Source organism: Grampus griseus, assembly GCF_964374135.1.
Source record: "Grampus griseus genome assembly, chromosome: 9".
Lineage (NCBI taxonomy): Eukaryota > Metazoa > Chordata > Mammalia > Artiodactyla > Delphinidae > Grampus > Grampus griseus.
This window is the reverse complement of record NC_139003.1, coordinates 3,220,811-3,246,000: the sequence shown is the minus strand read 5'-3', so window position 1 is coordinate 3,246,000 and position 25,190 is coordinate 3,220,811. Positions and strand designations below refer to the sequence as shown.

Here is a 25,190-nt window from a genome sequence, read left to right as displayed (position 1 = left end):
TTTAAACATCTTTATTAGAGTATAATTCCTTTACAATGGTGTGTCAGTTTCTGCTTTATAACAAAGTGAATCAGTTATACATATACATATGTCCCCATATCTCCTCCCTCTTGCATCTCCGTCCCTCCCACCCTCCCTATCCCACCCCACTAGGTGGTCACAAAGCACCAAGCTGATCTCTCTGTGCTATGCGGCTGCTTCCCACTACCTATCTATTTTACGTTTGGTAGTGTATATATGTCCATGCCATTCTCTCACTTTGTCCCAGCTTACACTTCCCCCTCCCTGTATCCTCAAGTCCATTCTCTAGTAGGTCTGCATCTTTATTCCCATCTTGCCCCTATGTTCTTCTGACCATTTTCTCTTTTTTTCTTTTTAGATTCCATATATATGTGTTAGCATACGGTATTTGTTTTTCTCTTTCTGACTTACTTCACTCTCTATGACAGTCTCTAGGTCCATCCACCTCACTACAAACAACTCAGTTTCGTTCCTTTTTATGGCTGAGTAATATTCCATTGTATATATGTGCCACATCTTCTTTATACATTCACCCGATGATGGACACTTAGGTTGCTTCCATCTCCTGGCTATTGTAAATAGAGCTGCAATGAACATTTTGGTACATGACACTTTTTGAATTATGGTTTTCTCAGGGTATATGCCCAGTAGTGGGATTGCTGGGTCGTATGGTAGTTCTATTTGTAGTTTTTTAAGTAACTCCATACTGTTCTCCATAGTGGCTGTATCAATTTACATTCCCACCAACAGTGCACAAGTGTTCCCTTTTCTCCACACCGTCTCCAGCATTTATAGTTTGTAGATTTTTTGATGATGGCCATTCTAACTGGTGTGAGATGATATCTCATTGTAGTTTTGATTTGCATTTCTCTAACGATTAATGATGTTGAGCATTCTTTCATGTGTTTGTTGGCAGTCTGTATATCTTCTTTGGAGAAATGTCTATTTAGGTCTTCTGCCCATTTTTGGATTGGCTTGTTTGTTTTTTTGATATTGAGCTACGTGAGTTGCTTGTATGTTTTGGAGATTAATCCTTTGTCAGTTGCTTCATTTGCAAATATTTTCTTCCATTCTGAGGGTTGTCTTTTCACCTTGTTTATGGTTTCCTTTGCTGTGCAAAAGCTTTTAAGTTTCATTAGGTCCCATTTGTTTATTTTTGTTTTTATTTCCATCTCTCTAGGAGGTGGGTCAAAAAGGATCTTGCTGTGATTTATGTCATAGAGTGTTCTGCCTATGTTTTCTGCTAAGAGTTTCATGGTGTGTGGCCTTACATTTAGGTCTTTAATCTATTTTGAGTTTATTTTAGAGTATGGTGTTAGAGAGTGTTCTAATTTCATTCTTTTACATGTAGCTGTCCAGTTTTCCCAGCACCACTTATTGAAGAGGCTGTCTTTTCTCCACTGTATATTCTTGCCTCCTTTATCAAAGATAAGGTGACCATATGTGCATGGTTTTATCTCTGGGCTTTCTATCCTGTTCCATTGATCTATATCTCTGTTTTTGTGCCAGTACCATACTGTCTTGATTACTGTAGCTTTGTAGTATAGTCTGAAGTCAGGGACCCTGTTTCCTCCAGCTCCGGTTTTTTTTTTCCTCAAGATTGCTTTGGCTATTCGGGGTCTTTTGTGTTTCCATACAAATTGTGAAATTTTTTATTCTAGTTATGTTAAAACTGCCAGTGGTAGTTTGATAGGGATCACATTGAATCTGTAGATTGCTTTGAGTAGTAGAGTCATTTTCACAATGTTGATTCTTCCAATCCAAGAACATGGTATATCTCTCAATCTATTTGTATCATCTTTAATTTCTTTCATCAGTGTCTTAAAATTTTCTGCATACAGGTCTTTTGTTTCCTAAGGTAGGTTTATTCCTAGATATTTTATTTTGTTGCAGTGATAAATGGGAGTGTTTTCTTAATTTCACTTACAGATTTTTCATCATTAGTGTATAAGAATGCAAGAGATTTCTGTATCCTGCTACTTTACCAAATTCATTGATTAGCTCCAGTAGTTTTCTGATAGCGTCTTTAGGATTCTCTATGTATAGTATCATGTCATCTGCAAACAGTGACAGCTTTACTTCTTCTTTTCCAATTTGGATTCCTTTTATTTCTTTTTCTTCTCTGATTGCTGTGGCTAAAACTTCCAAAACTATGTTGAATAAGAGTGGTGAGAGTGGACAACCTTGTCTTGTTCCTGATCTTAGTGGAAATGGTTTCAGTTTTTCACCATTGAAGATGATGTTGGCTATGGCTTTGTCATATATGGCCTTTATTATGTTGAGGAAAGTTCCCTCTATGCCTCCTTTCTGGAGGGTTTTTATCATAAATGGGTGTTGAATTTTGTCGAAAGCTTTCTCTGCATCTATTGAGATGATCATATGGTTTTTCTCCTTCGATTTGTTAATATGGTGTATCATGTTGATTGATTTGCATATATTGAAGAATCCTTGCATTCCTGGGATAAACTCTTGATCATACTGTATGATCCTTTTAATGTGCTGTTGGATTCTGTTTGCTAGTATTTTGTTGAGGATTTTTGCATCTATGTTCATCAGTTATATTGGCCTGTAGTTTTCTTTCTTTGTGACATCTTTGCAGGTTCTGGTATCAGAGTGATGGTGGCCTCGTAGAATGAGTTTGGGAGTGTTCCTCCCTCTGCTATATTTTGGAAGAGTTTGAGAAGGATAGGCGTTAGCCCTTCTCTAAATGTTTGATAGAATTTGCCTGTGAAGCCATCTGGTCCTGGGCTTTTGTTTGTTGGAAGATTTTTAATCACAGTTTCAATTTCAGTGCTTGTGATTGGTCTGTTCATAGTTTCTATTTCTTCCTGGTTCAGTCTTGGCAGGTTGTGCATTTCTAAGAATTTGTCCATTTCTTCCAGGTTGTCCATTTTATTGACATAGAGTTGCTTGTAGTAATCTCTCATGATCCTTTGTATTTCTGCAGTGTCAGTTGTTACTTCTCCTTTTTCGTTTCTAATTCTGTTGATTTGAGTCTTCTCCCTTTTTTCTTGATAAGTCTGGCTAATGGTTTATCAATTTTGTTTATCTTAAGAACCAGCTTTTAGTTACGTTGATCTTTGCTATCATTTCTTTCATTTCTTTTTCATTTATTTCTGATCTGATCTTTATGATTTCTTTCCTTCTGCTAACTTAAATTCTTATATAAACCTTTCTGTTTTCATGTAAACCATTGTGCTGTAAGGCTGTCCATCACTTGTAGACCTACTGATTGTTACACCAGTAAAAAGTCTATACTGTATCATTAGCAACTTTTGGTATAAATCCCCTCTCATTAATCTTCCTTTTAAAACCATCTTGGCCATTTTTGAACATTTGTCCTTATATGTGAACTGTAGAATTATTTTATTAGATGCTCCCCTCTCAGAAAAGAAGCCCATTGATCTTTCTGTTAGAATTAAATTCATTCCTTTAAAAAATACTAAGTATTTACCACATGTGAGGCATTAGGCAAGGTGCTGAAGAAATGGAAAGGAATGGAGTGGGTTCAGTCTCTACCCGCATGAAGCTTAAATCTACTCAGTTCAGGTCTCCCCAAACTGATGATTATTTTGAAAGTTTCTCATGTGTAGTTTCCTGTTCCAGACATGTAGCATGTTTGTATTCCCATATCTTAAATGTTCTCTTTGTTTCATCATTTGTGATGGGTGCTACCTTTGTTTTTGTTTGTTTGTTTTAAGAAAGAATCTTTTTTTTAATTTATTTAAATTTTATTTTTTTGGCTGCGTTGGATCTTCGTTGCTGCCTGCGGGCTTTCTCTAGTTGTGGCGAGTGGGGGCTACTCTTCGTTGCAGTGCACGGGCTTCTCATTGCGGTGGCTTCTCTTGTTGCAGGGCACGGGCTCTAGGCGCATGGGCTTCAGTAGTTGTGGCACGCAGGCTCAGTAGTTGTGGCCTGCAGGCTCTAGAGCGCAGGCTCAGTAGCTGTGGCACATGGGCTTAGTTGTACCGCGGCATGTCAGATCTTCCTGGACCAGGGCTCGAACCTGTGTCCCCTGCCTTTGCAGGTGGATTCTTAACCACTATGCCACTAGGGAAGTCTGCTACCTTTGTTTTTAATCTTCCTTAAAAGATTTACCCGATGTTGATAATTCTATGAAATATTCACCTAATATTTATTTTATTTTATATTATTTTTATCACTTAATAATTACTTTTCATATTTGCATTCAAATTCATAATCAAATTGATAGTAGTTTAGGACTGGCTATGGATGAATTGGTTTTAGAGATCATCATCTTACATGTTAAGCTTTTAATTTTGAGCCTTTAATTTTGAATTGTTTTTAATTTTTTGAATTTTTGAATTGGTATATTCAAGTAGAAGATATGCTTTAAACAAGAAGATATTGGTTGTTAAAAACACATTGAGGTATTAAATACCATTAGACCCAGAACAGCAGAGAAATCTGAGATCAGCATAAATTTGTGTCGTCTCTCAAAAGTTATTTGCTTATAACTGGATTGTTGTGGCATTTCTTTTTTCATAGATCTCTAAGAGTCTATCAGAATGTTTTCAGGTGTTTTGTTAGTTTCCCTGGAGTATGAAAACCCTTTAATCTGCATATTCACGTCTTAGCTGCGTAGGCATCTTTCACGGTGTCTTTGGTGACTGCCTCTCTTCCCATCACTGGTTCTTGCGTGAGGAGCACTTACGTTCTCAGATGTGAGGACCATCTGCCATCCTCCGTCTTCCTCTGGGACCCCTTCCTCTGCCTTCTGGGGGAGCTTCCCAAGTTTTCCTCGATTTCTCTGGATCACATTTCTGTAATTTTCAATTTCAGTTTTGTTAGCCCCCTCATCTCACCTCTCTGATCTCATCCTATATTTTTACAGTCATGTCCTTCTGCATTTCTAGTATGATTTCCCCTTCTCGTCTGTATTGTTTGTCTGACCTTCCTAGTTCCCCACCTCAGAAAGGAGAGGTCCACCACACCTGATATTTGGCGACAGACAAGATGTGAAGGTTACGTTCGGCTCCTCTCCCTGAGCCTCCGGCGCTGGTTGAATCCTTCTCGGGTGGATTCGGGAAGACGCAGTCTGACCCATATCTATCTGGGTGCCTCTGCTGGGCTGAGTTGAGATTTTTCTCTGACTTCTTGGAATCTTTTTTTTTTTTTGACATTCTAAGTCAATTAGTGTCCATGGCAAACTATGATGTTGTTAACCCCGAGGTAGTGAAGGTCTGGCTCCCCAGATTTCTGGCTTTGCCAGCCAGTGTTTCCGAGGATCAGACAAAGGGGAAGAGAAAAGCCGTTTCCTCCTGCTGCCCACTGGCTGCTTCATACGGTGAAGCCAACTCGGGCAACCAGACTTCATCCACCTCCAACTGCGTTACAGCCAGAGGCTTTCAACGTTCATTTTTAGTGACGTTATGACTTTTCACCTTTCTGTGTATTTATAGGCACATTTAACGCAAAGTTCGTAAAGGCTGACTCCGATCTGCTAACCAGACGTGAGTGTGCTTGGCGCCTGCATGTGTCTGTGGAGTCTACACTCGACGTGACCGTGTGGCGTGTGGGGCCGCCAGACAGACCCTTCCCCAGACAGTCAGCGGTAACGTGACGCAGGCCTGGCCCGGGCCCTCGCCACGGGCCTTAGAGTCAGAGTCTAACAGCTTTGCAGTTAGGGAAGATGGAAAATGTGTTAGGAACCAGGAGACCTTCCCTTACTCCAGTCAAGGCTTTCTGCTTAGGGAAAGCTACGTTAAGGGAGTCCCTGTTTTATTTTCCTTTCCATTAACATACGGTGTGGCTACGAAGCCGTACGTTGCAGAAGAATGTCATTCCATCCAAAGCATCGCTTCTTTGTGAGGGTCTACACCTCATCACCGAAGAGCTGCGGGTGCACCTTTAAAATCAGCTTATTCTTGGCAATGCTTTATCTTTGCAGGCAGACTTGATTACTTAAAATAACCAAAACTTGTTTGGCACCAAGTTTAGTCATTGATGCCACTCACAGAATTAGGAAATATTGATTAAAAACGAGATGTTGCTGTACAGGTAATGAGACCTGTATGGCTGTGACGTTCTGAAGGCAGGTCAGGTGAGAGGTTCCCAAGGTGTTTGATGAAGGGTAATGCGATCGGAAGCAAAGGTCCTGAAGCGCCACTTATTCTCGGAGAGGTTATTGTGTCATCTTTACAGAGTCCTTAATGATTTTTATTGTTTCAAGAGTTTTAAAAAAATATTTCTCATTATATTTCATCACCATAAAAGTCTCTAAAGGTGCCATCCAAATTTTGTGAACTTCCTGCTCCACAGATGAAGGAACTGAGGATTCAAGTTCTATACAGTATTAGTTGTAGAAGCAAAGCTCTCCCAGTCTCTGCAGGAAGCTGCATCCCACCCCTTCGTCCAGGTGACAGTCCACACCCTGGCCAAGGTTCCACTGAACTAGGCAGAGTGGGTCCACATTTAACCGTCCTAATTTGCAGTACAATTATTTTTTTCCTCTGTAAATCATGTCCCATATTACAAATTAGGAAAGTAAAAAAAGAGAGAGAGCGAGGCTCTAGCACTCACTTTAACTGGGCACGTGGTTGCGTTTCTAGGAAGTAGGGAACCTCTAGAAGGTAGCGAGCCTCTGCAGGGTGACGGTCCTGACTCTCTCCAGCCCCATGAAGCGGGTTTGCCACTGCATCTCCCTGTTTTCTGGCGGCAGCTTGAAACATGAACACTAAAGTGGTTAGTTGGCCACACGACTGCGTTGATGCCGCCAGCCCAGCCCCACCCCCAGGCCAGCCTCACAGCTCAGTGATGCTCTTGTGTGATTCGCTCCAAAGGTATCACTCAGGAGTTTCTTACCAGAAAGAGAAGGTTTGCATTCATCTTTTTATTTCCAGTTACAATGGTTCTCATATCGAGTTAGGACATGGAAACACTGAGAATAGTGTGTAATCACTGACTGTCTCTTTCTGGACCAAACTCTAGTCCAGCTCCTCTGAATCCTCTCCACAAACAGGCCTTGACATTCACATTTCCAGGTGTGTTTGCATCACCCACTTGCAGCCAGGATCCTCCAACCCTCAATGTCTGATCACCTTTCTCAGCCCCACCTCCCCCAGAGGTTGTCTGGCCACCTGGCCTGCCTTCAGCAAGAGAAAGTTTGGCCAGAAGCCCCTTTATCCCTGATGTTTCCTCTTAGTAACTGTCCATCCACTGGCCCCCACCTGCTCCTTGGCAGGAAGTTTACACTTTCCTTCTTGTATTTGGAGTTGAGCCCCATCCCCCTCCCACCACAAAGCCTCGTTGTTTGTGGCCCTCATACCGATCGCAGTAGCACTGAACGCAGTCAGCCTCACCTTTTAACCATGTCAGAATAATTTCTTCTTTCATATTTGGCCTAAATGAAGATTATGCAAAAGAACACCATAAAAATGAGAAGAAATATTTCCGGCAAATGGAAACAAGATTAGGGACTCCCCTAATTATCAATAGTATGAAGGCCACAGAAAAAAACAGTCATCCTGGGAGATCTGACTTTGCCTTCCTTGATTTCATCCAGATGGGATATATTTAAGTGCAGCCTGTCTCCATAACCTCATATCACACCTGGACAGGAACGTCTGCGTCAAACGGATCCAAAAACGGGAGTTAACTCGGGTCCATCCACCAGGCCCTTCGGTGCCAGGCCCTCTTCAGTGTCTGTCTGACAGGGCATAGAGCCCATCTATGACTTAACTAAAAATTAAAAGTGTTACATGTGCAGCATGGGCTGGGCACAGACCGGACATGTCTCATGTCTGCAGACATGCAGGCGATGGTCCCATCCCGTCGTTAGAGACGTGGCTCCAGTCCTCCCGGCGGTGAAGCGGCAATAGCAAAGCAGGAGCCACAGAAGCCGCTACAAGGCTGTGTTATTTCCAGAGCAGGAGCTGTGAGAGGACAGGGTGGGATCCCGTAAACATGCAGGCCCAGGGTCCCCGGAGCAGATGGTAAGAACAGGAACAGCTGGAGTTCAGAAAATCACAGAAATCGAGGAGGTGGAAAAGTGTTGAACGACTCCCCACCACGTGCTCACCGAATTCATGGAGCCTGTGTCTCGCGCTCCAGGGCCTGTCCGCCCTACCCTCCCCGCCCCACGGCTCAGAGGCCTCCACCACCATGTGCGCCAGGTGCTCTTGACTTTGGTTAAATTAACAACAACTGTGATTAACAGGCAGAATCGAGAAATGGGCGCCACGGCGATTTAATCCCCTGGTTAGCTGAAGCCTATCTGAAAGCGCCTGGTTATTTAGACTCTTCTGTTGACAGTAATTACTGAACGTGCTGGTTCTCCTTCCAGCTGGCCCGGCATCCTCCAGTGAACGTGCTGCATCTTAGCGATAAAGGATCTTGTCAGACATGAAGCCATCAGTCTGAACACGAGATCTCATTACAGAGAGTCAGGGCAGGCGGTGAGGCATGTGTTCTCGGGCCTCTAGAAAGAACGGTCTCGGAATTCACCTGAGGATATTATTTTTGTGCACTTATTTTCCTGTCATTTCCTTCTAACTCTTAAGTGTACATTTTTTCCTAAAAATTCCGTTCTTGGAGGGCTCTGGGTAATTCAATTAAGGACTGGGAGCCCCAGTATCCTCCCCGCCCACACCCCCGCCACCGCCGGCTACACTGTGGGGTGTTCAGGTTTGGATGAAAGCAAGTGCGTGACGTCTAGGGTGTCACATCAAGTCCACCGGGCGCCCAGAGCCGCAAACCAGTTTCCCTAGTTAGCTCGAGAATGCCCCTGGGAACTTAGGGAAAGGAACACTGAGGCTTCCGCGGCTCGGCCCGCGGGGAGGGGAAGGGGGAGTTACAGGTTAACCCTCCCCGAGGGGCCCCCTTCTCGAAGCCCTTCCTGGCTCTTGCTCTGTCGGCCTCTCAAGAGCCGTCCTCACTGCTTCCAGCCACGTGGAGTTGGCGTCTGGCTGGACCGTGACGAGAAAGCCAGGTCAGTGGGCAGCGATGCCCAGCGTGACTTACAACACCCGAGGGACAGAAGCACAGGCCAGCCCCAGGGGACAGGTCGGACGGCTGGGTGTTGGCCCGGTGCAGGGGCGCACAGCTCTTGGGGGGCAGCTGGGAGAGAAGCACACCCCCGCCAGCTTATCCCAGCACCGGTTCCTGCTGGGCCTCCCCTGGGGGCTCATCAGCAGTGCACTCTCCTGAGACCCCCCCGTCTCAGAGCCCCACGCGCCCCACGTTGGCCCAGTGTCCAGGTTGGGCCGGTGTCTCTGGTCCCCGAGGGCCCTGCATCACCGCCCACCATGCATCTCGTGCTTTCAGGGAGCACTACATCACCATGGTCAAGTGGGCCACCAGCACCAAGGTCGCCGTGAACTGGCTGAGCCGGGCGCAGAACGTGTCCATCCTCACCCTCTGCGATGCCACCACCGGGGTCTGCACCAAGGTATGGGGGAGGGGCTGACTGGACGGCGGGGAGCATCCCCCGGCATCACGCTCATCTCTGAGCCACACACGCACTCAGCTCCTGCTGGTCCAGGTGCAGCCTGCATGTGGGTCTCTGTTTGGGTGTCACCTTGTGGATGAATTGAGGACTGCTGCAGACTTGGGGTGATCCTCTCAGCCCCCAGCACACAGAGCTCTCACTTCCCTTTATCCTTGCCCACAGCTACTTCACACAGGGGCTGCTTCTTATTTTCCAGTTGACGTTTAGAGAGGGGAGGGGTCCGGCCTGAGGCCCCAGGACCCGGCACTGCAACCTGGCCTGGCCATTTCAGCCTCTCTGTCCCTCACTGACCAGAGCCAGCTGGTACCCTGGACGGTCGGCACCATGTCTGAAAGTCGCCGGTGAGGCCAGTGTGTTCCTAGGGCCTCAGGCTGACTTAGTGGGTGGTTACAGGGGGCGAAGGAAGGGGAGACAAGGAGGAACGCAAATCTAAAGAGAGGCTTGGCGACCCTGTGAAGCAAGGGAGCGACCCACGGCTGTCGCAGCCCCTCAGGCGGCCTGGCCCTGGCCCAAGGGCTGCGTCCTCCACAATCCCTGAGCCCCAAGGGCCAGGGCTCCTCGTGTTGGGTAAAGAAACATCCATTAAAACCAGTTAATAAACCCAGGCAGTTCTCTCAGAAACTCCTTTTTGGCCCTAAATGTTTATTTCCCAACTGAGGAGGAGAAAGACTTGCAGAGCAGCTGTGTTGTGACCTCGGGGCCCCCGACAGCAGCTCTGACCCCGTGGCCCAATGACAATCTTGAGGGGAGTCGCAGTGAGCTGTCGCTGAGACCAGTGTTCTCAGTGGGCCAGTAATTTACTTGATTTTTAATACAATTGAGAGCAGATTCCAGGTTATTCTGATGGGCTTCTTGAGGGGAAGAAAGGAAAGAGTGGACTCACAGCTGGGAAGCTGGGAATGGCTCGTAACCCAGGTCTTCTGGCATCTGGACCCCCGGTCTTGTGAGGGTCAGCAGTGAAACTCCAGCCTGCCCGTGGTTAGAGTCCACAGGTAAAGAACAGACCTGCCCCAGGCACAGGTCCACGGCCCATGCGGCTGAATAGCTATTCCTGGTGGTTTGGTTGGTGTGTTTGGTCTCCCATTATATGTCTTTCCACACAGTTCTCTGAGATTTACTTTTCATATGCTTTTTAAGTCCTTTTAATGTTTTGGTCTGCCAGGATTGTTGTGAACTGGAAATTTGACACATGTACACACAGACACCCACGCACATGCACACATACACGCACACATGCACGCATGCACGCAAATTCCTAAAATAATGCAGCACCTGAGATTTGCCTTTAAATGGGCACATGCCACTAGATGGTCATTGGCGACCATCTAGTGGACGCGTGTGTGGTCATCGGTGACCGTCTGACGGGCATGTGTCTGATCAGGAGTGACCACCAAATGGTAGAAATGCACCACCTTCCAAAGGATTCACACCCCCCGTGGGTTTGTCCTCGTTGCTGGGAGAGTGACATTTTCCTGTTCGGGGAACACTCGCGCTCAGCTCTGAGCCACGTCATGAGACAAGGCAGAGCGGGGCTGGCCCCCTTCCTGAGCTTGTGCAGCTGCCATGGAGGGGAATCCAATTGTTTCTACACTGCTGGTCGCAGACACAATATGTGCGAAAACTCCTTTCTCTAATGCTCTTATTTCGTTTCAGAAACACGAGGATGAAAGTGAAGCCTGGCTCCACAGACAGGTAACTATTCCGCATGCAAATCCCACGCTGTCCGCCTACACCAGCCACCAGGTCCTTTCCCAGTGTTTACAACACGGCTTCTCACGTTAAATCCTACAGGAAGCCCCAGGTAGACACGCACGTGCATGCGTGCGCACGCACACACACACGCGCGTGAGAGAGGCTCTTGGGGGCAGCAGAGCCACTCAGCCCACCTGGCTTCCCTGAGGCCCCAGCACTGCTGGAGAACTGTGGCCTCCATGCAAGAGGGCTGGAAAATACCTGCTCTTGAGAACGTGCAGTGTTCAGTGAGATCTCAGTTCTCAGTTAGGTGATGTCCCTTTGGTGCGTTGAAAGGATGAGTCCAAACAAATTGCCTAGATTTAACCTACTTCAGTCAAAGAAAATGGAACGGGGCTGACGTTCCCGTTTTTCTCGGCATGGGTCGTGGATGCCTCCTTTGAGGTGGATTCCGTGCGGTTCAGCTTGAGTCTTCCTGGGGACCTGACTTTAGAGCCTCCCCTGAATTTCCCGTGCCCGCCTCGGATAAGAGATGCACGTGAAACAGGCTTGAGGAACTGGAGGGAATCAAAGGAGACATGCAGTGCTCACCCTGACAGAAAAATTAAACCCACACAAGAAATGAAACTCTGGACTCTGGTCTTTTCTTTCTTTAATTATTTTTTTCTCATTCCACGCCCTGAGGTTAGAAAGCACAGGTGGAGGGTTTGCAAGCTCACTTCCTTCTTATCCTACCTAATGGGATGAAAATCGTCTGAAAATTCTGTGGGAAAAATCTAATCGGGTTTGAGTCTCAGAATGATGGTGGAGAGGGCACAGGTGTGTTTCTTTATTGATGGGACAGATTCCGTTTATGGGAAGGAAGTGAAGCTGGACAATGCGACTGTTACCAGTGGCTCTCCAAGAACATTCTAGAAACTCTGTGTGCACCTCTGTTACCTGTGGAATCAGCAATCTGGCCCAGCCTCCCATCAGTTATCTCAGGGGTGGTTCCCTCATCAATGGGCGTGATTGCTTTTAACTATGTCCTTCTCCTGCTCTGTGCCGGCCTGACACAAAAGAGGGGCCCACTGTGGCCACTTTGGTTTTCCTGTGTCCAAGTTTGGATGCCAAGTCCATGCTGAGAAGTATCCAGAATCAGATTGTGCTTGGGCGTCTTAAAGTATTCGTTGAGGAGTTCCACTGGGAAGTTCTTGAATGCCACCTGGACCAATGATATAAGCACAAGTATCAGAAGTAATATTATGACGTTCCTCTTATAGTCACACAAAATGCCAAAGACATTGAGATGCAAGAGTCAGAAAAAAAATCCATTATATACGTAGTCATCTGTTCAACTAATACATACGGATTGAACCAGGCGCCATGCTAGGCTTCGTGGATTTCAAAAACAAGAATCCACCACTTCCCCAGAGCGCATGTCAGCCACCTTATGGTGGAACCGTGTTCCACGGTGTGGACATACGACAGTTCATTCGTCCGTTGATAACATTCGGGTTGTTTCTGCCTTTTGGTGTTGTGAGTAGTCCTGCCAAGAACACAGTGCTGAGTGAAAGGGGGCCACCCGCCGTGTGACTCCACTTACGAGAGATGCCCAGGTCAACAGAAGTCATACAAGCAGGAGGCTGTTTGCTGGCGGCAGGGGCTGGGAATCTGGGGTGGGGAGTAACAGCGTAATGGAGTCTGGGCTCGACTGGGGGTGGTGGAAGTGGTTTGGAACTGGACAGAGCTGGTGGTTGCACGACATTGTGAGTGTGCTCGATGCCATGAAGGACTCAGTTGTATTAACATGTTTTTGTTTGTGTCATGCTCGACTTTTTAAGAAATGAATCCGCTAGAGCAGCTCTCAAAGATGTCTTGGTGTAGAAAGGGAGAGAGCTGCACGGATCCCCAAGTGTGGAATGTGGGCGGAGTCCTAGACTGCGTCCCCAGGGCGTGTGGAAGGGCCGTCACAGGGCTGGGAGTGGGCATGCATGGGGCCCAGAGGCCGGCTGCGGGACTGGGCCTCAAGCCACGTGCGGTCTGTGTCTGAGTTGGAGGAGGGAGGATGGACTTACCAAAGCAGCCAGCGGTTTGTTTCTCATGGGGCAGAGGGCTGTGGGAAAGCCAGGGTCAGAGGGTCCCCTCCTGCCCCTGCCTTCCTGTCCGGCACTCACTGGGCCTCGAGCTGTCGTCCTCGTAAGCTCTGCGGACAGGACACAGAGACACCGCCGTGGGCAAGACTGTTGTGTATTTTCAGAGCACACATCCTGTCACCCACCTAAGAAACCAGCCAAGCACCGGATAGGCAGCCTGGATTTGGGAAACCAGGTCGTTCCAAACAAAATCAAGTCAGCACTTAAAAACCAGCAGAAAGTAAAAGTATAATTCTTACACTTTCAATATGTAAACTTTAAAGCACTTATTAGGCAACAGCTAACATTTTTAAAACAGCCTTTGAAAAATCCATAGTCCAGCCAGTGGCCCAGGGTGCCAGCCACCCCCAAGGCGGGCACAGGACCCCACGGAGCCCCACCTCGCCGAGCACCGCTCAGCCCGTGTCTCCATCTGTTCCTTCAGTGCCGTGGTCAGTAGGAAACCCAGTTTCAAACAGTTTCTCATGACGTTCCTTTTGAAGAGATTTTTCACAAAGGAATCTGTGGACCCTCTTTTTCAAAAATAAGCTGTCTTGTTCCTGCATCCTTCACGACCCTGCGAGGCCCTGGGGGGCGAGTTAGGAATTTATTTAAGGCCAACCTGCCATCTGCCACCGGGGAAGCTGCTGGCAGCCACTTCACGCACGTCATCAGGGGCCACAGGGCTCACCCCCGCTGCCCAGGGCCGCATCAGAGGAGGAGAGGACTGGGGTCTGGACGGTTCTGCTGACCCTGGGGAGACCCAGGGCGCAAAGATCATGGGGTCTTCTGAGTGCTCGTTGCCAGGGGAACGGGAGTGGGCGAGGGCATCCTGGGGCTATGGTCTGAGCCTCTGTTCCTGCCCCCTGTCTTTTCCTCCCGTCTCCTTCCTAGGCCTCAGCGTGAACCCCTCAAAGATCCCCCACGAGCCCACAAAAAGAAGGTGAAGACCCACTAAGTTCCCTCTCCTCTGGGAATACTCTGGAGAAATAGGCAGCCCCTCCCCCCCACACACACACACACCATCACTGCTGCTGTGACCTTCAAAGTCGGTCCTGGGGCAGGTCCACTAGGGGCCCTGCAGGCCCGAGGCCATTTGGGGTGGAACCCAGGACCCATCTTTGTGTTTGAAGAGTTACTCCTGCAGGTCAATTTCTGACACTCTTTCTTCTTTAACCAGAATTTTGGTTTTGTGATTTCAAAATTCAGGCAGGGAGGTTGACTGGATGAATGTATCTGAACCATAGAAAGAATGGGCAGAAAGTCTACAAACAGCTCACAGAAAGTCTTTCACCAATAAAAAGGACTCGTTCTTCATAGATCTGCTCAATTGGAGGTGGAGAAACCAGGCAGGGCCTGGTACGATAAATGCCCTGTTACCCAGAGGGCTAGAAACGCTTCTCCTCAAATCCAGGAAAGTCAGAACCAGGATTAAAATCCAGGTCTCCTAGTCAAAAGTCATTGTACTTTTTCACTAAATATACATTTACTACATGAGAAACCAAGTCTCAGGTTCAAAGGCTGGTCCTTCACCTGCCGGCTGTGGAATGTTCCCAGGATCAATGTAAAGATGGCGTTGCAATGCCTGAGTCCTTCTCAGTGTAAAAGCAATGTTTCAGGCCTGAATTAATTATTTATTACATTTACTCATAGTATTTTTCTCTGCCAAAAGTACAGACGTTTCCCCAGAAAACGGAAGCAGTATTGCGGTATCCATCCTGAAGTTGGCAAATAAAAGGACATTTAAAAAGCCAGATTTACTGCTGATTTTTCCATTGCCTCTATTTTTAAATACCATACTTCCAGCACTAAATAGAAAAATAAATATTTGCAGATTAAAGGTTTCATTTTACTGCAGATATTCATGAAGATTAAATGTCACTTTAATCACATGTTGGTTTATTTCTCTGGGCGTATCATATTTGCATGTATTCATTCACTGCAGGGAAATGAGTTTTCCTCGTGCCAGCTGGGGTTTATTTACCATTTGTTCTCATTCACGTTAGCGTGGAGCTCCTTGAATCAGAAAATGTGTATCGTAGCCACAACTAATTGGTGTTCACGGATGGAAACTTTCAAGCTGGAGCTTCCTAGAGGCTGAGACGCCAATCCCTCTTGCCTATTAAGGCGACAGCCAACCCACAGCGGGTGGCTGGGGGCTGAGTGGTGGCTTCTCAGCTTGGGGGGTGAGGGCCAGGCCAAGATGCAGCAACATGCTACAGGCGCTGGCTGTGAATGCAGCCTGGAATTCTTCCCCCCAGGGAAAACTGGGAACGCTGATTTTGTTTCCAGGGAACAGTGGCAGTAGGTCCAAGCAGACACGTGCCATCTAGTAAGTGCCCGTGTGGAGCTTCCTTCTCGTTAGAAGCCGCGTCATGCGCGCAGTGAGTCCCTGGGGATAGCGTGTGCTCTCACCCCGTCGTAGAACGTGCACAGTCTGTCCTCGTCTGCTGGGCTTTCTTTCTTTCTTTTCTCTTGTCTCCTTGGTGGGCTATTCCGTATGAGGTGAATTTTATTAAATAAAAGAACAAAAGACAGGATGGAAAGACTAGAATTCATTTTTAGGCAAAATCAGGTTTGTGATTGTTCAGAATTACTATAGATAGTAAACACCCCTGGTGATATAAATGAACTTATTTACAAAACAGAAATAGACTCACAGACATAGAAAACAAACTTATGGTTACCAGAGGAGATAGCGGGGTTGGGGGGGAGATAAATTAGGGGTTTGGGATTAATATACACACACTACTATGTATAAAATAAATAAACAACAAGGATCTGCTGTGTAGCACAGGGAACTGTCTTGTAATAACCTATAATGGAAGAGAATCTGAAAAAATATATATATAACTGAATCACTTTACTGTACGCCTGAAGCTAACACAACATTGTAAATCAACTATGTTTCAGTTTTTAAAAATGGTTTAAAAAAAAAATGCCCCTGGAGAATTTTGCAGGGGCCACAGGTAAGCGGGGAGCCCAGCCCTGCACTTTTTTAGTGCTGAGTTCCTGTTTGGCTTGGTGAGCTGGGTGTCCTGTGAACCAGGGGACGCCTGTGTGTCCGCCTCTGCTTAGGCAGTTGCCTCTGAATTCCTCTGAATTTCTCATTATTTTCTTAGGAAACTGGAGGCTTGGCTCGTGATTCCCAAGGAGAGAAAAGGCCCCACACAGCCTTTAGCCTTTCAACTGCATCTCTCATTGGCAATTACATGGAAAGTGTATCTCAAAATGTAGTTTATCCTGGTTCAACCCCTTCAAAACAGTCTGTAGACTTAATCGATGGCTTTCGTCCGCAGAATGAAGAGCCAGTGTTCTCCAAGGACGGCCGGAAGTTCTTCTTTGTCCGAGCGATCCCGCAGGGGGGGCAGGGGAAGTTCTACCACATCATGGTGTCCTCCTCCCAGGTAAGCTCCCTAGTTTCCTGCTCTGCTGGGGGATGCCCTGGGGGCCTTCCCCCCGCCTCAGCAGGGGAGCTAAGTGCTCCCTGGGGGAAGCCGGGCCCTGAAACTGGAAGGCGGGTCCCCACGTGGGGACGGACGGGGCCTTCATGAGCCAGCCGTCCTGACTGGGCAGGGGTGGCGTTCGTGACTCCTGTAATGCTCAAAAATACGAATGACACTTCTGACGATATCAGAGGACACTGGGTGCATTGCTGGGTCTGAGCACAGGACACGTGTGTGTAGACCGCTTTGTCAGTCCGCCCGCATTGGCCTTTCCTCCCTCTTCTGGGTCCTGGGGGCCGGGCACAGTGTCCTCGTGGCCCCAGGGCATCCCACCTCCACGGTCAGCCAGATACACTGCCGTTCCCTATGCTGCAGCCACAGGATAAGAGCAGAGCATCGCTGAGCAGGAATGTGGGAGCTGAATATAGGTGCGTTTGGAAAGAGCAGACAGCCTGGCGAATGCCACCTCCTGCAGAGCGGGCACCCCTGCCCCCTCCCCATGGGGTGGGACCCCGGAGCTGCACTCAGGGAACCCTGCCCTTAGGAGGAAGGTGAGGGGCTGCGGGCCTCCCATCAGCACTGCCCTCGGCCTCAGTCAGTGGGGCTTCCATGTTGAAGCAGAGTCTAAGGAGATCAGGGCATGTGAATAAAATTTTATTTTTAAAAAAGTTATCAAAAATATTCTGTGGATATAAAGTAGAAGATTTATATTCATGACATGCCCCAGAAGGCGATCTCCAAAGCAAAGTTCCAAGAGCGCCCCACACGGAGCAGCTTTGGTAGAACAGGAACGGAAGCTCGGCTGTGGCTCCAGGACAGGGACCACTTCGACTCAGAGACTCAGATACGGATGTTTTCGTTTTCAAGCCACTTACTGCATGGCTTCCAGAACGTCTGCAGACGGGCTGACATTCAGCTCTTACTCCTAAGGCCTGGGCGCTGTGGCCCCAGATTCCTGGCTTCTCATTTGGGATCACTTCAGTCAAGACTTAAAATGCTGGGGTGTTCCCTTCAGCCCATCTCGGATTCACCCCTGTGACCAGCATGGGCTGAGGACCCGTTAGTCATCCAGCAGGGGCAGGGGCCCCCCCTCCGGGGGGCCCCTCCCCAGGAGCCCCTCGGCCCCCACTGCCCTCCGGAACCCCGGGCAGCCCACTTCTCCTGCCTGGTCCTGCCCGCACAGGCCCTCCCTTCTCCCGAGGCCATTTCTGGGGTCCCCGTGCCCCACAGTGTGAGCCTCGGGCCCCGTGCCTGATTTAACAGCATTCGCGTTGCACCCATGCCCGGGGCACCCGCCCTTGGAACAGCCGGCCTGTGGCTCATGCCTCAGCATCTCACAGCCCGTTCCTGTTGGGATGGTCACGTCTTTCTCCTTCTGTTGTGATGTGTTGTCATAACTGTTCTGCTCTGGGAGGCACGTAGGGAGAGACAGTGTGTGCAAACGCACAACACGCAATAAACGGTTTCAAGCCATCCTTGTGAAGAACGGGGGAGAATGACGAAGACCCAGGGGGGTTTTTTCCTCCCTCCCTCCCTCATCCCTCCCTTCCTTCCTTCTTTCCTACCTTCCCTTCCTCCCATCCTTTCTTTATTCTTTCTCTGTTTCCTTGCCATGTCTCATCCACTCCTCCATATTTCTCTTTCCTCCCTCCTCGTCCCCCTGTGATACTGACCTGCTGATCAGATTTACAGGTGGTGAAGGAACAGTGTCAGCAGCGTGTGAAGCACTGACGCTTAAGACACGGAGCTCACGGTGGGAGTTGCTGCTGGTCTGGGTGCTGGTTGATCGCAGGGCAGCCGCGGGCGCTGCCCCTCCAGGCAGGCACTCAGAGAAGGGGCGGGGCTGCGGCCCGAGGGTGGTCAGCCTGTGTCCGAGGGCCCCGGGCCGAGACGCGAGGCTAGGCCCAGCCCCCCCACACCCGGTGTCCCATCTGTGTTCCAGCCTAACAGCAGCAACGACAACATCCAGTCCATCACCTCCGGGGACTGGGACGTGACCAAGATCCTGGCCTACGACGAGACACGGAGTAAGATGTGAGTGCGCGTGCGGGGCTGCCTCTCTGTGTTCTCCTCCCCTCATACGGTGCTCAGCACTCTCCCTCTTGGGCAGCACCCCGAGGCCCTAGTTTCTTCACGAAAGTGCGCCCTCAAATTCCCGCCCGACCACCCCACGTCCCACGTCTCGAGGTCCCCGTGAGGACGTCGGGCCTGCAGCCAGTCCTGTGGCTGAGACGGTGGCCGTGCGGGGTGGCTGAGCCTTTGCTGGTTCCGGGCGGGACCCAAGGGCGCTGTGAGCCCAGTGCGTCGTGAGCCTGGCCTCGTTCAGGACAGCCGCTCCTGTCCTGGTGCAGGTTCACTGCTTTCCCCGCTTCTCAGAGAAGTAGGGCCAAGGCTGAAAGAGGTCAGGTGCCTTCCTCCAGGCTGTGTGGTCAGCGGCAGGAAGAGCTAGGGTTCAGCTCAGGCAGTGGGGGAGTCCCCGCGGGAGTCAGGGTTCCCACGCAGGGGTCCCGGGCGGGCACGGGCCGCCGAGTCACGGGATCAGCCTTTGCGTCCAGCGTGGAGCTGGCCCCGGGCGGGAACGTTCTCTCTGTGGACCCTGAGCAGCGCATCCTCGGGGAGGTCTGCGGAGGCCGAGCCTGGCGCGCAGAAACACACCTGCCCCGCAGCCAGCTAACTGCCGTGCGCCTGCTGGTCTTTGCAGCTACTTCCTCAGCACGGAGGACCTGCCGAGGAGACGCCAGCTGTACAGGTGCGTCCCCCGACCCCCGCGCACGGCGGTCTCCCGCCAGAGGCTTCGCGTTCCAGAGTCACACGGTCAGCAGTACACGGGGGGCGGCAGAGAGAGGCACCAGCACACGTGACGCAGGCAGGGGAGAAATAACCAAAGGTGCTGAGGCCCCCACATTGGAGGCATTGTCGTAGTTTTCTGCTTTTGCCAGACTGAGTCTCTCCCTCGGGAGACGTCTGACAGCCTTTCCTTTCACCTTAGTCGAAGCTGAACTTGGAAGGATCACTCTTGGCCGGGGTTTCACAGGAGAGAACTGGGGTTTGGGAATGTACGGGTGGACTGGGGTGGGGTCGGCCCTACTGCCCTGGCCTCCTCCACGTGGGCGCTGGCTGAGTTCCGCAGTCTCGAAGGGGGTGGAGCAGGGCTGGTCTCTGCATCCTGCAGAGGACAAGGTGTTCTCCAGGGTCCGTCCGCCTTCAGCATAAACCTCGTGGCCTGCCCCCCGCCCCAGTTCCCGATCTCACCAGGGAGAACTCGTGCTTCTGAAGTGGGGTTCTCCCGAGGAGCCTTCTGCCAGTAAAGCGGAGGAGGGCGTGAGGCACTGTCACCTCCACCGCTTTGCTCTCCAGACGGGAAGGAGGGGGCAGCTGGTTCCTGCCCCACGCACGAGGGCCACCTAAGAGGACACTACTGCGTTGTGGCCCTCGTGGCCTGGATGGAGCCGATGCCAGGCTCCCCTCCCTCACCGCCGGGAGTCGGGGAAGCCCCATCGGGTGCATGGCCGCCCTCCCGTCCACCAGCCCCTGTGCTGACAGTAAGGGCTGCACTAGGGAGAGAGGCACTGCCTTTCGGAGGCAGAGGAAACCGGCAAATCCACGCCGTCACAGGTCTGCTCCTCTCTGTGGACGGCTCATCTCTGCTTGTCTACCAGGATAATCCCACCAGTCCCATCACCAAATTAGCCAAGGAGATGGAGGCTGGCCGCCTGCACTTCCTCTGACCTGTCCTGTCTCCCGTGAAGCGTCTTCACTCTTGTAGACCGCTTTCACGTTAGCAGCCTTCCCACGCCACACACTCAGACCTGGACTTCTTCCAGGTTTATTGGAAGATGCCTCGGTATCTTATAGCTTCTGGAAACACGTTAGGCCTTCTTGACGTGAAACTGTGCTTGACCAGAGCGGTCCTGGGTGACACCTGAAGGGGTGAGAAGCGCCCCTGGCACCTCCTCACTGGCCGTGGCAGCGGCCGGAGCCCCCCACCGCTGCTGTTTCTGGAACCCCTGCCCTGTCCTGTCCCGGCGGCAGGTGCTCTGAGGGGAGTGAAAGATCCAGAACACGTAGCTTCTGTTCCTAAAGTGCTAGTCGCCTGGTCAGAGGGATGAGGCACTAGAAATAATACCCCACACCCGACACTCCCATCAGGACACGCCTGGGCCTGCGTGACTCCCAGGAAGCAGCCATGCTGAGCGCTCCCGGCGGGTTGGGGGTGGGCAGCCCTTAGGACGGCCCCGTGGGAGGGTGACAGCAGAGCCAGCACTCGAGGTGTGCCAGCAGGGAGACAGGTGGGAGGATGGTCCCCAGATGACCGCGCGGGAGAGAAGCCAGCGTGCTGGGCGCGGGGGCTGGAGCCGAGGGTCTCGCCCCTGGTGACAGCCCCGCCCGCTCCCTGTCCCTGCAGCGCCAACACGGTGGGCAGCTTCAACAGGCAGTGCCTGTCCTGCGACCTGGTGGACAACTGCGCCTACTTCAGCGCCTCTTTCAGCCCCAGCGCCGACTTCTTCCTGCTCAAGTGCGAAGGTGAGTTCTGCCACCGAGTGACACCTCTTTCTAAGGCGCCCCTGGGACCCGGCAGGAGCTCCGCGATCCCGGGACAGGTAGGGCCGCCTAGCTGGGGACGTCGGCGCTCGCAGGAGCAGCCTTCCTGCATCACCTCTGCCAGGTGTGTTACTGGTATTTTACATCTTATAAAGGGCTGCAGCTTACCAGAGTGCTTTCTACATGCTGTGCTGGTTAACCCCCAAGTTCACCTACATTTTCCTTAAAAAAATGTGTATCTTACACGTTGATGGACATAGGCCATCCGTAAAGGTGGTGAAACAATTTCAGAAATTCTTCAGCATGTGTAAGGATTGAGATGATATAAAAGAAAATTCAGACAGGAAAAAATTCTTTTCCTACCACCGAATTCATGGATGATTTATTCCAAACTTTAGAAAGTTCTTAATCACACCAGTCAGCATATACAAAATAGTAGACCAAGTCCCATTGTGGACACAAAGAAATACCTTTGCATCTTGCCCTCATGTCTTGGAAAGATAGGAGCCCACGGAAAGGTGAGAAATAATAAATATGGTTGTAGCGAAATACATCTCAGAGAAGAGCTTGATCTACTGAGATAATCTCCAGGGGTGAGAGTACACCGGGCAGAGACAGGCCGACACCGGGAACGATTGAAGAATCTTTATCAGACTGCCTTTGATAGCCTTTGATAGCCACTCAGTAGCTCGGGACCTCAGCCTCTTTTTATCAGCGTTGTCATCCAAAATCTCAGCCCCTCCTCACCAAGCTCAGTCCCAGACATTCTCCTAGGATAATGTGATGGGAGAGAATTGTGTGTTGGGGGGTCGGGGCGGTTCTGAAATGCAGCAGTAGCCCCCAGTCCCCTTGAAGCTCATCTTACCAGACTCCTCCTTTGCCAGCAAGACCTGTTGCCCCAGGGCACGACCTTCATGATACTACACGTTGGGGAAGTGCAGAGGTGTATAGAGCTCAGAGACTGGGAACTGTGGTGAGCAGACCCGCTAGGGGAAAGAGACAGCAGCCTGACAGGAGCTGCCGGGTCAGAAATCTGACGTCTTACCTGTCGAAGGAGGAGGTGGCTTTACAGTGCAGACGGTCGTGGTGAGGTACCGAAGGGGAAATTGAAGTCAATCTAGAACGCCCTAGAAAGAACGGTTGGGTGGGAAAGGTGACAGAGCCTCCCTCAAGGAAGGTCTCTAAACAAGGGCAGACATCACGTACCAGAAGTAGGTTTAAATACGAGGCAGAGAGTAAGCTGGGGGCCTCAAGGTCCGTGTTGTAACTGGCCGAGGCGGTCACGATTTGGATCTCGTTCTTGGGTTCTTACTAACGTTCACTAGTATTTGCTCCATCGTCATCTTTCACAGAACCCAGCCTCTTATCTATCAACAGATTCTTTCTCTGCTTCCCTTAGCTCCTGCTAAGCTCTGCAGGGTCTTCTCACTCCAGAGTTTAGTGGGAATGGCGTCGTTCTGAGGACGGCAGCCTTCTGTTGTCCAGTTTCCACAGACTCTAGCCCAGGGTTGAAGTTGAAAGGTTCTTCCAGGACATCTGTGGCCCTGGGTTCAGGCAGGGAAGCTCCCACGTCCGTGCGGTGGATGTAAAAATGGCGCCCATGTTGGGAGGCCACTTGGACAGTGTGCGTGGAGATCACTGAACGGTCGCTCATGTGCAGATTTCCCATCCTGCAAGCGTTCCATCCTGGGGGAGATAACATTTCTTTCTCTGTTTGTGTCCCAGCCAGTCTGAGGACATTTTCTCTTTATAAAGCTGCTTGTATTGTGTGGTCTCGGATATTTTGTGTGAAGAGATAGGTCCTCAGTTGTCACTGTGAAGGAAAACAGAAGCAGAGGACACGTACGGCCACATCCCAGGTCACAGACATGACTCAGCCCCTGAGACCACCGTGATCTCAGCTTCAGAAGGATGGGGCGCCCCTCCCCACAAATGCCTGGGTCCACTAGTAACGGAACAGATTCATGGAATTTGCAGGATAGGAGACCTCAGAGACCATCTGATCTGATCTCCATCCCCTGCTCCATTTTATTAAGAAACTTAACTCTTAATTGATCATGGAGTTGCCACCTCAGGATTTTCTGAATCATTTAAAACCTATTTAAAGATTTAGCCTAGGGCTTCCCTGGTGGTGCAGTGGTTGAGAGTCCACCTGTTGTTGCAGGGGACACGGGTTCGTGCCCCGGTCCGGGAAGATCCCATGTGCCGTGGAGCGGCTGGGCCCGTGGGCCATGGCTGCTGAGCCTACGCGTCCGGAGCCTGTGCTCCGCAACGGGAGGGGCCACAGCAGGGAGAGGCCCGCGTACCACAAAAAAAAAAAAAAAAAAAAAAGATTTAGCCTGTTGCCTCTTAAGATAAACATAAACTAGCCCTCTTTCCTACAAAACTGCTTTTTAAAATTTTTTCTATTAGTAACCTATTTTCTGGCTAATGTAACTTGTATGCCCAAATCAACCTTTCCCCTAAAACCTAATCAAAACCTGATTTTTAAAAAGGAATTTTCTAAAAAGACGTAAATTTACAAAGACCGCAGAATGGATGAGGTGACTGAAGCAGCCAACTTTACGGTTTACGGCTGCGGCCTGGACACAGTTACAGCAGTAAGTGCCTTAGCACACCCTGAATTCAAATCCTGCTCCTGCGGTGAGAGCTGAGCGGACACCCAGTTCACACCGTAGGCACTGGGGGGAACAGCCGCTGGGGATGCGAGGGTGGGTTTAATGACATTTCAAAGAAGTGATTACACACCCGGTTGGATTGCTTGGGGTGTTCTGTTGGTGAAGAAGCCTTGAGGAAAGCTTCAGATAAAGGTGTGGGTAGGGTCAGAATGTGAAACGCAGCCCAGAGGGGCAAAAGTGCAAGTGAGAAGAGAAGTGAGAAACGGCAGAGGTCGTCGTGTGGAGGGGTCTTTGCAGCCTGCGAATCGCGGTCACTTCGTGGATGCATGCATGTAAGAGGCCGATTTACGATCCAAAAAGAATTTTATTTTCCCACATTTCTCAGTAGATGTAAATGTAGACCCCAGTGTGTCGCTCACAGCAACGTTTATTAAGCTCCATGTCCCCTCCTGTTTATTTCTCTCACGTCCCAAAGCTGCTCTGAGACTGTTGAAAGCCTTGGACCACCGTTTCACTTTTCCTCCTCCTGCAGAACTTTATCGTGGGTATTAACCTGGCCTCTCAGATGCAACCAGAATAACAGCAACAACAAGAATCCCTCCTTTGTAGGCTGAGGGAAAATGTAGGGGCAACTGGACGATTCTCTGTGGTCAGTTAGGGAAAGGAAAATCTGTGAGTGCTCCCACACTCAAAATTGTTTGGCCTGTCATGAAGGGAACTACAGATATTCGGCTTGGGCAGAGATTATGGTCAAAGGATTTAATAACTAGGGCAAGGTGGACCCCAACCAGCTGAAACAGAGGCCCAATCAGAGCAGACGCAGGCCCACAGCACATCAGGACATAAGGGCTAGGTATCATAGCAGATGTGAAATTGTGACAGCCCCGTATAAACTTAGTCCTTCTTCCTCCTTCCCGTGGACCTTCTATTATGATCGTTTCTGGTAGGTTTATTTGATGTGGATCTGTCCCCTTAGCTTACACTGTACTGCTCAGTGTTGTAACTTCGTCATAGTGGATTATAGCTCATGAACTGCTTGCAGTCGGTACTTCTGTTTAATTAGACCTCTGGTGTATTGTTTTTCTCTTAATGTCCAGTTGCTCTGCTGTAGTATGTCTTGTCCTTCCTCATCACTGTAGCGTTTCATTTAGTCTTATCATCATGTACTTTCTTCTCTAATTTTTCATTAACATTTCTTCTGTGGTTTCTCAAAGCTTGCCACTTTTATATTTTTTTATAATTTTCAAGTTCATAATTTTTATTAAGTATGCGACCACTTAAAAATACA

At 49.7% G+C, this 25,190-nt stretch overlaps 1 protein-coding gene across 5 annotated transcripts in view; it reads left to right on the top strand.

Annotated features, from left to right (window-relative positions):
* Positions 1-25,190, top strand: part of DPP6 (dipeptidyl peptidase like 6) — a gene marked incomplete at both ends in the record, with an annotated part of 1,026,243 nt that overhangs the window by 920,649 nt on the left and 80,404 nt on the right. For all 5 annotated transcript variants that reach the window (XM_082662523.1, XM_082662525.1, XM_082662522.1 and 2 more), the window contains 6 exons: positions 9,307-9,430; positions 11,144-11,182; positions 16,596-16,703; positions 18,685-18,776; positions 19,444-19,491; positions 21,148-21,266. In XM_082662523.1, the coding sequence (XP_082518649.1) occupies positions 9,307-9,430; positions 11,144-11,182; positions 16,596-16,703; positions 18,685-18,776; positions 19,444-19,491; positions 21,148-21,266 (530 nt within the window). The remainder of the gene's footprint in view (positions 1-9,306; positions 9,431-11,143; positions 11,183-16,595; positions 16,704-18,684; positions 18,777-19,443; positions 19,492-21,147; positions 21,267-25,190) is intronic.